The 12,846-nt window shown below is 45.9% G+C and overlaps 1 protein-coding gene across 1 annotated transcript; it reads right to left on the minus strand.

The window, feature by feature from the left end:
• Positions 1 to 167: 167 nt before the first annotated feature.
• On the minus strand, positions 168 to 8,691 carry LOC139399906 (photoreceptor ankyrin repeat protein-like). The gene is made up of 6 exons (XM_071145031.1): positions 8,413 to 8,691; positions 4,019 to 4,499; positions 3,576 to 3,705; positions 3,158 to 3,298; positions 1,754 to 1,933; positions 168 to 1,454 (listed from the first exon to the last, which is right to left on the minus strand). The coding sequence occupies exons 2-6, from the start codon at positions 4,274 to 4,276 to the stop codon at positions 778 to 780; spliced, it is 1,386 nt and encodes a 461-aa protein (XP_071001132.1). The 5' UTR covers positions 4,277 to 4,499; positions 8,413 to 8,691; the 3' UTR covers positions 168 to 777.
• Between the last annotated feature and the right edge of the window lie 4,155 nt (positions 8,692 to 12,846).

The following is a 12,846-nucleotide window of genomic DNA, read 5'->3' on the forward strand; positions in this document are numbered from 1 at the left end:
TCATAATCCTCCCTAATCATTTGCCTAACTCATGTTAATGTCCTGTTTCTTTTTCAGGAAGTACCTTGCTTATCAGAAACTAGAGATTTCTTTGCTATGGCTCTGGTTCCTTCACAGTTTCGATTGGTTAGCTATGAACATGGAAGACCAAACAAACTCTACTGATCTTTTTAACATCTGAACTCTCAAAAATATATAAATAAACAAAATAATTTAAAACAGAAAAAGAGAATTCCACATGAAAGAGACATTAATAATAATGTCTAGGAATGTCCAGGCCATTGCAGTCCTTACAGCCGCATATCCCAGCAGAGAGGAAAAACAACAGTCCATCCATTAGACTTGGTCCGGCTCAGATGCTAGTTTCCACCCATGTTATTGGAGGCCCCAAGGTAGGGCTGCAACTGAGCCTCCATGATGACCCCAGGCAGGTGCCACCACAGGGGAGCCGTCCCCTTGTCCGTCTTATATGACATCATCACAGTGGATACAATGGAGTTAGTAGGAGATGACAGCAAAGATGGTGGATAAATCAAGATTCTCTCAGGCCGTTTATCATTGAAAAAAATGGTCTACTTAACAGGGGTGGGTCTCCCATGGACACCAATGCAATAGCAGCTGGGTCTGGTCTACTAAGTTCATTGACTTTCATTCAATCAGTAAACAAAACTGCGAGTGGGGTGTCTCGCTTCCTCTTCCGTCTGATGACAGCACAGAGGTCGCTCTATTTTCCCAGAGTTCTGTGCTCCCACTCTGTGGCACTTTACAGACAGCAGTTTAACTTGCCTTGGCAGGCTCCTTTGACTTGGCCGCCACCTTGGCTGCCTTCTTCTTAGCTTTCTTAAGTGCCTTCTCTTGCGCTTGCTTCTCTTCCTCCAACTTTTCCTTTTCCTTTTTCTTCTCCTGCTTCGCTGCCTTGTACTTCCAGACCGGAGGCTCCAGGTGGCCCTTGTGCCTCTTCGCCTTCTTCGCCTTCTTGGGTGTTTTGTCTTGAGACTTGGTGAAGGTGATCTTGGGGATGCAACTAGACGGGAATACAGAGTTCCGGTGGGCCATGGAACAAGGGATGAAGTTCCGGACGCCGCTGGCAGCCATCGAGAGAATACTATCCCTCCACTCCGCGTACGAGCAGCAGTTGGCGAGTGAGAAGGGGCTCGACGACGCTGGCGCAGGCTTGAAGGAACATTTCACACCGTTACTATGACACACAGAGCTTTCCTCCAGGTCCTTACTGCTGTGCTTCTCCATCAGCTCCGGCACGGCCAGGCGCCTCTTCCCGAGCTCGGGGGGGCTTGTGGGGCAGAGGGGCCGGCAGCCAGTGGAGACTAGAGGGCTGTGGATGGATGTGGTCATCTTCACCAGGTGGTCCATCACTCCGTTGTCCTGAGGGTCCTTGGGTAAGCTAATGGTCAGGCTGTCCTTCAGACGTTGAGTCAGTGTTTTGGGGATCATGGCTTGAGAAGAAGACAGAAGATAGAAGATTACTTCTATGTAGAACACCTAGTAACATTTCTTGCATTGCAATACAGTTTGATTCAGATTTATTGTCACAGAGACACACTACAGAGAAACACACATATTCTACGCACGCCCAATGGAGAGGTTGGATAAATGGGTCAGCCGCAGTGCAGCGCCCTTGGAGCAGTTTACAGGTTACAACAGCAGGCTACTGGACCACTGCCCACCAGCTTTTTCCCAGCCGGGGCAGGGATTGTAAACGGCAACCCTCTGGTTGTTGGCCGGCCTCTCTAACCTTTGGCAACCAGCTCCTTCAGCTCGGGCCACTCTATCACGTAGCTGTCGCAGAACTGCTCGGCGATGGGGTGCGCCTGGAGAAAACGGAGACGCTGCAGGACCTCGAAGCGACCCGTCTTCAGGGCCCAGTCCATGATGCTTTTCCCCCGGACCTCATCCACTACATTGATATCTGCACCTGGACATTGGGATAGGCAGGGAGACAGAGAAACATGAACGCACATCCAAAATGATCACAGGAGCTAGGCAACAAGGTTAGGCACTAAAGAAATGAGGGAAACTGATCAAGATTAGATTTTTATAATGTACTGTGTGAGGCATGTACTCTGACAGTTCAAAGACAATTCAAGTCAAGGTAATCGTCCTACTAAGTGGCTTGTGAAGGAACTGTAAAATGTGGAGGGAGATAGAGGATATTAACATAAACAGCAATACACTATGAGTTGGGCTATTCAATTTTGGTTCTGGGGGTTGAAACACTTCCATTTTTCACCTCCTTAGAATCAGGGACCAATTCAGACCTGGGACACCAGGTGAATCCAATTTACTATCAGGTAGAAGCAAAAAAACAGAAATGTTTTGGCCTGCCAGGGCCAGAATTGAATAGCCCGGCGGCTACAGAGAGGAGAACTGTCACTATTTGATTGGCTAATAATGAGACAGTATGTGTTTATGAACATCTCCAGTTTGAAGCAGGATAATCAAGGGTTTCAATTAAAGGGACAATCAGCATTCCAGCATTCCAGCCATTATTATGAGCCATCCTCCCCTCAGCAGCCTCCTATGGTACAGATAAGAATAGGTAGTAGGGTGACTTGATGGTGACCTGTTTTGACTTATGTACCGTTAATAGGTGTTACCACAGCCATGTCTCTATCAGTCCTGGTAAATCCACACAAAGCTAATCCAGCCTGCAACCCAAAACAGCTAGTCCCAGATTAGACAAGAAGACGAGAATAGAAAACCAATGTCCTCAGATTTGACCCTTGAACTCAGATAGATGTGCGTCATCATCCTTCTCCACCTAAATGGCTGTCATAATCATACACTTGGTCTGTGTCTGAAATAGCACCCTATTCCCTATATAGTGCACAATTTTTTTTTCTTTAACACATTCACAGTAACCATAGAAACCGAATGAACAATACAATAGTCAATCTAGTTCTATGATGATAAGTTGATAACCCATTTCACCATAGTAACTGTGCTTCTACTGATTTGTGAATAAACTTATTAAAGATATCAGTTAGGAAGTTGTCAGTATGGAGAGGGAGGGTTTTTGCGCCACTTGGAAAAGGAAAACCCATGGAAATAGTCTTTGGAAGTCCTTCCAACCCTGCACGCAAAGACTTCTGTTCAATGACTACTCCAATTCTTGATTTTACTGACTATAGCCACTTACCGGCCATGAGGAGGGAAGACACACAGTCTACCCTGCCTTGCATGGCTGCCTTGATGAGGGCAGTGAAGCCCCGGATGTCCCTCACCTCCAGGTCTATCTTAGGGTAGTAGTTCAGGATGAAGTTTAGAATGGAGATGTAGCCTGGGTGGAGAGAGGGGCTGTTATTAGGAAGGTTTAAGTTGCCATAGTTGTTATCACCAGTGGAATTGGGTGGGAATCTTCAGGGGAACATTTTAACAAGTTTTGTAACTGAATGGCCGTTGACTGTGATTATTAAGTTCCCAGTTGATTTAGTTCCAGTTACACCCCTGAGTATAATGCTGTGACCCCTACCAGATCATGGAATAGGCGCTTCTATTGATATGATATGATATGATATGCTCACCAAAGCTAGCCAGCATATTATTGCAATGCTTACCGGCCTGGGCAGCAATCATCAGTGCTGTGTTGCCTTCATTGTCCTGATGGTTTATGTCGATCAGTGGACAAGTGTGTAGACCGTAGACCATGTCCACATAGCCTCTGGAGACAGCAAGCATCAGACCATTCTGACATGGAAACAAAGCCGAGCCCAGATGTGGTCATTCAATATGCTCTAATGCAGTGTTTCTCCACCTTTTATGTACCAGAAACCGCCAAGCTTTTGTTCTTCCTCCTTGTGGGACCCCTTACATTAAAATGAACATTTGAGTAACTCACTAAAAAAGTATAAGCCAACCATCTCAAAGACCAGTCAGTATCATCCCGGGAATCATTGCCAGTCCGCAGGCCAAAGGTTGAGAAACACTGCTCTAAGGCAGAGAGAAATCAAATACTTGTTGAACCCAGAACCACCTGAGGGAAACATGACATAGTCCTTACCATGCCATTGATGTCCAGCTCCATAACCTCTTCCTTAGTAACCCCCCTCTCCAGGACCCTCTGTAGCTTCAGCGCCTCGTTCCTGTTACAGGCCTCGTACAGCGTAGAGGTGGTGCCTCCACTACCCCGCTCCATCTCATAGTCTGGCATGATAGAGTCCTCCGACACCAAGCTCGCCGTTTCGGACTCATTCTCAGAGAGTTCAGAATCCTCGGATGGGCCAGCGCCTAGTTGGGGATCATCTTGTGCATGAGCCATCACTGGACCACCAGGTGGACCACTGAAAGGATGAGATCACACCCGACCAAGAGGCCTCCTCTGCCCACGGGAGGATGAGATCACACCCGACCAAGAGGCCTCTTCTGCCCACGGGAGGATGAGATCACACCTGACCAAGAGGCCTCCTCTGCCCACGGGAGGATGAGATGTGGAGAGGACCCTGCCTGGACCCTGCTGATGATTACCACATCACAGCTGCTCCCTGGAAGAATAGACACAGACATACATGACTGGAGTGACACAGACAAACAGACACAGAACAGCAAGAGCGCGTTCGCACACACACACATGCACACACAATATGACTGTCACACTCTTACACCACAGAGAGAGCTCTAATTCAATTACACATTGTGAAACAACTGGCAACTCAATTATGGATGTGAGGAATCAAACGTCCTGTTCGTACCCTATTTTGGTTCCCTTCTCTTCCATTTCCCCAAGATATTATCCTTTTTTTAAAATCAAAGAGTGTTTATCAATAGCTCATAGAGAGTGTCTCTAAACCTTCTCTGGCTCACAATAAACCAACTGAAATAAACCAGCATGGATCTAGTTGGCATGAAACATGCATATATTGTATAAGAATAGCCATCAAACAATCCGTTAGAGTCTGTATTTACACTACATTCAATTACCAATGTGACAAAACATTTTGTAATCATTAGCCTACATAGTTGGTTGACCCTCTCATCTCCACATCTTTCAGTCGATGTTGATCTGTCAAGTAAGTTGCCCCTGAACAGCGTCCTAAGGTTCCCATTAACCTGAGACGGCACGGTCAATACTCCTATGTTTTCTATTTCCAGCCTGGTCTGAGTGTAAGGACTGGTCCACTGATTGGTCTTAGTCAGAGTGAGTGAGTGAGGTTGTAAAGTAGATGAGCCTCAATCCCCCCAGACCTGAGGAGAGCCTTAATGACCGATTCACCTTCTAGATGCAACCTGTATTGTGTTTGCTCCGATATTTAATTTTTTACGTTGTCCTTTTCAGCACAGTTCTATCAACTATGGGGGATTCGTAACCAGGCCAGCCTAGTACAGCTCGGCTAGGGTTGGGTAGCTTAGGTCCTATAGTGTGAATCAGGCTGAGGAGAACCTGAGGTGAACCTGAGGTGAACCTCTCCCAGCCAGGTGTGGTTGACACGAGGAGGTATTGTAATCTGAACAATTACAGCAGTCAGAAATAATCTGCCCTCTCAGCCTCGTCACGGTGCAACCAACGCGCTACCGATAGACGTTTTGTAACTGGATTGAGGCCAGGACACCAGGACACCCTACTGGACACCAGGACACCCTACCGGACATCAGGACGCCCTACTGGACACCAGGACACCCTACTCGGAGACACACTGAACGTGACGGTCTAGTCTGTATCTGGAGGTCAATACCAGGATGAATAGATAAACCTTGCATTTAAATAAAGCTTCTTGGGAAGTTTTCTAATGTCTATACTGAGCACACACTGTAAGCCTGCTTTATACACATTGCATATCAGGGAGAGTTTAATAAGCATTCAATGCATTTACTTTTAAAGCAATTTTCTAAAGAACGTGAAAAGGGAGGTCTACTGCTGCTGAACACAGACTAACAAGAATGATGTTTTCAGGAATAAGAAATTCAGCAAAAAGCGTTGGCTTCTCTCTCAGTGAGTCAGCCTATGTAGGCTAAGTGATAGGGTGTGTGTAATGGGTATAGACAGGGCATATGGTGCAGACTGCCTGCCTGCTATCATGTCTGGGAAGCCAGGCTGGGCCAGGCCTGCTCAGCATCTGTCACTGCATGGGGCTTCACCTTCAACTAGAGTAGAGTAGCCTGCTGGGTACTAATCAACCAATCTGTGTATATATACACACACACACACACACACACACACACACACACACACACACACACACACCAACTGCACTGGTAACAATCAGCAACAATGTTGGTAACTGCCCTGGTAACAATGTTGGTAACTGCCCTGGTAACAATGTTGGTAACTGCCCTGGTAACAATGTTGGTAACTGCCCTGGTAACAATCAGCAACAATGTTGGTAACTGCTCTGGTAACAATGTTGGTAACTGCCCTGGTAACAATGTTGGTAACTGCCCTGGTAACAATGTTGGTAACTGCTCTGGTAACAATGTTGGTAACTGCCCTGGTAACAATGTTGGTAACTGCTCTGGTAACAATGTTGGTAACTGCCCTGGTAACAATCAGTAACAATGTTGGTAACTGCTCTGGTAACAATATTGGTAACTGCCATGGTAACAATCAGTAACAATGTTGGTAACTGCCCTGGTAACAATCAGCAACAATGTTGGTAACTGCCCTGGTAACAATCAGCAACAATGTTGGTAACTGCCCTGGTAACAATCAGCAACAATGTTGGTAACTGCCCTGGTAACAATCAACAACAATGTTGGTAACTGCCCTGGTAACAATCATCAACAATGTTGGTAACTGCCCTGTTAACAATCAGTAACAATGTTGGTAACTGCCCTGGTAACAATCAGCAACAATGTTGGTAACTGCCCTGGTAACAATCAGTAACAATGTTGGTAACTGCCCTGGTAACAATCAGCAACAATGTTGGTAACTGCCCTGGTAACAATCAGCAACAATGTTGGTAACAGCTCTGGTAACAATGTTGGTAACTGCCCTGGTAACAATCAGCAACAATGTTGATAACTGCCCTGGTAACAATCAGCCAATGTTGGTAACTGCCCTGGTAACAATGTAACAATGTTGGTAACTGCCAACAATGTTGGTAACTGCCCTGGTAACAATCAGCAACAATGTTGGTAACTGCTCTGGTAACAATGTTGGTAAGTGCCCTGGTAACAATCAGCAACAATGTTGGTAACTGCCCTGGTAACAATGTTGGTAACAATGTTGGTAACTGCCCTGGTAACAATCAGCAACAATGTTGGTAACTGCCCTGGTAACAATCAGCAACAATGTTGTTTGAGAAAGTTATCTGTAACTTCTCACGTTGCATAAAACAAAATTCCCAAATGCATCTCTGTGCTCAGACAGAAAAAGAATGGCTATTTTGCTTCAAGGACTGACTGCTATATTTAGCCATCCTTGATGCTGCTTCTCTGTCTTTTGCTTACAGAAAAACAATGTGTTTATATGTGTGTGTGTGTGTGTGTGTATGTGTGCATGTGTTTTTATGTGCATGTGTGTGTGTGTGCATGTGTTTTGTGTGAATGTGTTTCTACGCTCCATTGTGTATGTGTGTGTGTGTGTGTGCACACCTGCTTGTGTGTGTGTGAAGGGGCAGGGATGGGAAAACCTTATTTTTCACCGCAACATAAACAAAGTTGTCGTCCACAGAGGGGCATTGATGTGATTTTATCTCTCTAGCTGCTTGACTTGGCCCTGCTTTCCCTACAGAATCACATAGCAACGTTTTCCAATCTCTTCCCAAAGAATTAGCCTTACCACGTTTTTTAACTACCTACATGACTACAGCTTAGCCTACTCATTAGTCTAAAAGCTTCCTTTAAGTAGGATCATGTAGGATCTAGTTTAAACACAGATAGGAACACTCAACCTCTTAAAGTCCCACAAGCCTTTATTTTCATTCCTTTGCTGTTCCTCTTAGAAGAATGAAGATTGATATCACTACAACGTGTTCTCTCTCTCTCTCTCTCTCTCTCTCTCTCTCTCTCTCTCTCTCTCTTCTGTTTTCCTCTGCCTGGCTTCCCCGGCCTGGACAATATACTACTGAGCAGTGGAGGCTGCTGAGGGGAGGACGGCTCATGATAATGTCTGGAACGAAGCAGATGGAATGGTATCAAACACCTGTAAACCATGTGGTTGATGTATTTGATACCATTCCACTGATTCCGCTCCAGACATGACCACAAGCTCATCCTCCCCAATTAAGGTGCCACCAACCTCCTGTGCTACTGGGTCACATAACAACAACTTGTTCTCTAACAACTTCACAAGTCTCTGTTGTTTCTCCGAACAACAAACTGTGGAAGGAGAACATTATAAAACATTATAAAAGGTGCTATCAATCCACAGCATGTGCCTCTGATAAGATTCTGTACAGAAAGTAGTGGGACCATGACCTTTGACAGAGTTACAAACCCATACATGCCAACAAGTCTCACCATAAAATGGTTGTCTATCCAATGGCGGGTATTGTCCTCTTCTCTCTCCCTCTGTTTACTCCCTTTCTCCGTCTTCCTGGGACAATACAGCATATGCATCCCCTCTTCCTCTGTTCCTCTGGGTTTGTCTGGCTAAGTACCAGCAACAACAGACCCGTGCTGCTCCAGCTAACCTGCTCTAACCTCCTCCTTACAGTGTGCCTAGGCTGTCCGATAGATCACCACCGCCACACCATCCTCCTCCCAGGTCTTTACATAGACAATGAACGCAAAGTCAGGCAGCAGGCAGCCTGTAGCTGTAAGTTTGTCAGGAGGCAGCATGCTCTCGCCCGATTACAGGAGATTTACAGGAGGATTAGAAGGAAAGAAACAGCGGAAGGAGAGCATTTCACCTGACAGGCTGGCTAGAAGCTGAGCAGGAGGGACTGCTCTCTCTCTCCCTCTGTCTCTCCAAGTCATTCTCAATCTCTCTCGCCCTCCCTCTTTCTCTCCCCCTTTCTCTCTCTTTCTTCCTCTCCCTCCTCCCTTTCTCTCTCCTACTCTTCTACCTCTATCAGGCATTCTCCATATCTCTTCTTCTGTCAGAGACAACCTCTCTAAAGGTCTAAGATAAGTCCGATGATTGAATCACACGTTATGTAGGTCAGTCTGTTGTAGTGGAATGGACCCGGTGTGTGTGTGTGTGTGGGTACGCCCCGATCCCCTGCCCCCCTGTCCGATTGTATAATCCCACTCCCAGTCTTTTTGTGACAGTGAACAGCTCCGGTGAAGTACACACAGCCTGGAGCCTGTTAGCCTAGCTGTTTTACCATGTAAAGCCATTGGATGGGAAACAAACTAACCTGTTACTGAGAGACAGGGGCCTAGTCAGTTAACACACACACACACGCACGCACGCACCCACGCACGCACGCACGCACGCACGCACGCACACACACACACACACACACACACACACACACACACACACACACGCACAGAGGAAGGTAGAGGCACTTGTCCGTCCACATTCACACACAACATGTTCACATAAAGACATCTCTAATCAGGGTCAGGCCCGGCCCTAGCCTTTTGGGGGCCATACGCGAGATTTGGTTGGAAGGACCCCTTACCTCGCGAGAAATACATTTTAGTGGCCCCTCTCTTGATGACGGAGAGAAACATTTTAGTTTTAAAGGTAATTCTCTGCAATTCTACACATTTTGCCATGGGGCAGGGACAAGTTTTTGTAATTTTATGACAAATTTCCTGCCATTCTACCCATTTTGCCATGATTTATGCCATGTTAATGATATCTGAGTGAGAGTCACTAACAAAATCAATGGGGGTCCCATGGAGGTCAGGGCCCCTGGGCACATGCCCTGTGTACCCAGTCGGTATTCGGTCATGATTACTACAACTTTAGATAGCTGGCTAGACAAACTTTCCCATCTAAAAATGGTTAGCCGGCATGGCAAAACTGCTGATGCACAACCACATTTTGAAAGTGCACCTGCTGTATTCTACTATTCTAACTCTCAACAGTATGTTGAGACGTGACTGAGTTCTTTAGCTTTATGCCTTATGCCCTGATCAGGGTACACACCAGTTTAGCACAGAGCTCCAGTTACCAAGTAATGGAGAGAGAGCAGTCTGACCCCTGCTGGTTTTAAAGAGAATCACTACGTCTCCAGGAAAGTCCTGTCCATTCTATCAGGTGCTACAGGTGTTCAAAGTGTAATATACACATGCAGTATAGAGGACACTTTTATACAAAATGACTAACAGTAGCGCCTGCATACATTTTTGCATGGGTGGCCCAAGAGGGAATTATACCACAATCCTGACGTTGAAAGTGGAATATTCTACCAACTTTACCATACAGAAACAGAAGGGTCCATGTCTTAGGATAACTGAAATAGACTGAGTGTACATTTCAGGGCACTGTTAAGCTGAGCCTTTTAAAACAGGCCTAAGGACATTAGCCACAACCGAAGGTACCTGTGCTCTCTGAGCTCTCTGCCCCTCCTCTCACTGAGGTGACCACATGGACAATACGAATGCACCAACAATTACATTTACATCACTATGCCTATCATAGAGCGATGGAAGGGCAAAGCTCTTTCTTTTCAAAAACCCTGTAGCTTTACTCATAAAATGAACAATAAAAGTATGTCAGATATCGCCAATTGAAGCCCCTGCTCTAAAAACCCGTCAACACTGTGACAGGTTGAGATCTGTCAGTTGATCTCGTATTAAGAGTTAATTAGACAGACAACTGCTGATGCTAACAACACCCCACTGCTGTTTCTGGCTTCCAATCCCTGTCAATCCTATCAAATGTAATTCGCCTATTTATTAGATTACACCTTTATTTAACCAGGTAGGCTAGTTGAGAACACCTTTATTTAACCAGGTAGGCTAGTTGAGAACACCTTGATTTAACCAGGCAGGCTAGTTGAGAACACCTTTATTTAACCAGGTAGGCTAGTTGAGAAAGTGTTCTCATTTACAACTGCGACCTGGCCAAGATAAAGCAAAGCAGTTCGACACATACAACGACACAGAGTTACACATGGAATAAACAAACATGCAATCAATAACACAGTAGAAAAAGTCTATATACAGTGTGTGCAAATGAGGTAAGATAAGGGAGGTAAAGGCAATAAATAGGCCATGGTGGTGAAGTAAATACAATATATCAATTAAACACTGGAATGGTAGATGTGCAGAAGATGAATGTGCAAGTAGAGATACTGGGGTGCAAAGGTGCAAGGTAATTAAATAAACACAGTATGGGGATGAGGTAGTTGGATGGCTATTTACATATGGGCTATGTACAGGTGCAGTGATCTGTGAGCTGCTCTGACAGCTGGTGCTTAAAGCTAGTGACGGAGATAAGTCTCCAGCTTTAGTGATTTTTGCAATTCGTTCCAGTCATTGGCATCAGAGAACTGGAAGGAGAGGCGGCCAAAGGAAGAATTGGCTTTGGGGGTGACCAGTGAGATATACCTGCTGGAGTGAGTGCTACGGTGACCAGTGAGCTGAGATAAGGCGGGGCTTTACCTAGCAGAGACTTGTAAATGACCTGGAGCCAGTGGGTTTGGCGATGAGTATGAAGCGAGGGCCAGCCAACCAGAGCGTGCAGGTCACAGTGGTGGGTAGTATTTGGTGCTTTGGTGACAAAACAGATGGCACTGTGATAGACTGCATCCAATTTGTTGAGTAGAGTGCTGGAGGCTAATTTGCAAATGACATCGCCGATGTCAAGGATCGTCAGTTTTCGAGGGTATGTTTGGCAGCATGAGTGAAGGAGGCTTTGTTGCGAAATAGGAAGCCGATTCTAGATTTAATTTTGGATTGGAGAGGTTTAATGTGAGTCTGGAAGGAGAGTTTACAGTCTAACCAAACACCAAGGTATTTGGAGTTGTCCACATATTCTAAGTCAGAACCGTCCAGAGTAGTGATGCTGGAGGGGCGGGCAGGTGCGGGCAGCGATCGGTTGAAGAGCATGCATTTAGTTTTACTTGCATTTAAGAGCAGTTGGAGGCCACGAAAGGAGAGTTGTATGGCATTGAAGCTCGTTTGGGGGTTAGTTAACACAGTGTCAAAAGAAGGGCCAGAAGTATACAGAATGGTGTCGTCTGTGTAGAGGTGGATCAAAGAATCACCAGCAGCAAGAGCGACATCATTGATGTATACAGAGAAGAGAGTCGACCCGAGAATTGAACCCTGTGGCACCCCATAGAGACTGCCAGAGATCAGGACAACAGGCCCTCCGATTTGACACACTGAACTCTATCAGAGAAGTAGTTGGTGAACCAGGCGAGGGAATCTTTTGAGAAACCAAGGCTGTTGAGTCTGCCAATAAGAATATTGTGATTGACATATAGTCGAAAGCCTTGTCCAGGTCGATGAATACGGCTGCACAGTAATGTTTCTTATCGATGACGGTTAAGATATAATTTAGGACCTTGAGTGGGGCTGAGGTGCACCCATGACCAGCTCTGAAACCAGATTGCATAGCAGAGAAGGTAAGGTGGGATTCGAAATGGTCGGCGATCTGTTTGTTAGGTATTCGCAAAGCCAAGTTAGGCTTTGCGAATACCTTAGGAAGGCAGGGTAGGATAGATATAGGTCTGTAGCAGTTTGGGTCTAGAGTGTCTCCCCCTTTGAAGAGGGGGATGACCGTGGCAGCTTTCCAATCTATGGGAATCTCAGACAATACAAAAGAGAGGTTGAACAGGCTAGTAATAGGGGTTGCAACAATTTTGGGGCAGATAATTTTAGAAAGAGAGTGTCCAGATTGTCTAGCCTGGCTGATTTGTAGGGGTGCAGATTTTGCAGCTCTTTCAGAACATCAGCTATCTGGATTTGGGTGAAGGAGAAATGGGGGAGGCTTGGGTAAGTTACTGTGGGGGTACAGGGCTGTTGACCGGGGTAGGGGTAGGCAGG

This window comes from Oncorhynchus clarkii, unplaced genomic scaffold (genome assembly GCF_045791955.1).
Source record: "Oncorhynchus clarkii lewisi isolate Uvic-CL-2024 unplaced genomic scaffold, UVic_Ocla_1.0 unplaced_contig_6638_pilon_pilon, whole genome shotgun sequence".
Classification (NCBI taxonomy): Eukaryota; Metazoa; Chordata; class Actinopteri; order Salmoniformes; family Salmonidae; genus Oncorhynchus; species Oncorhynchus clarkii.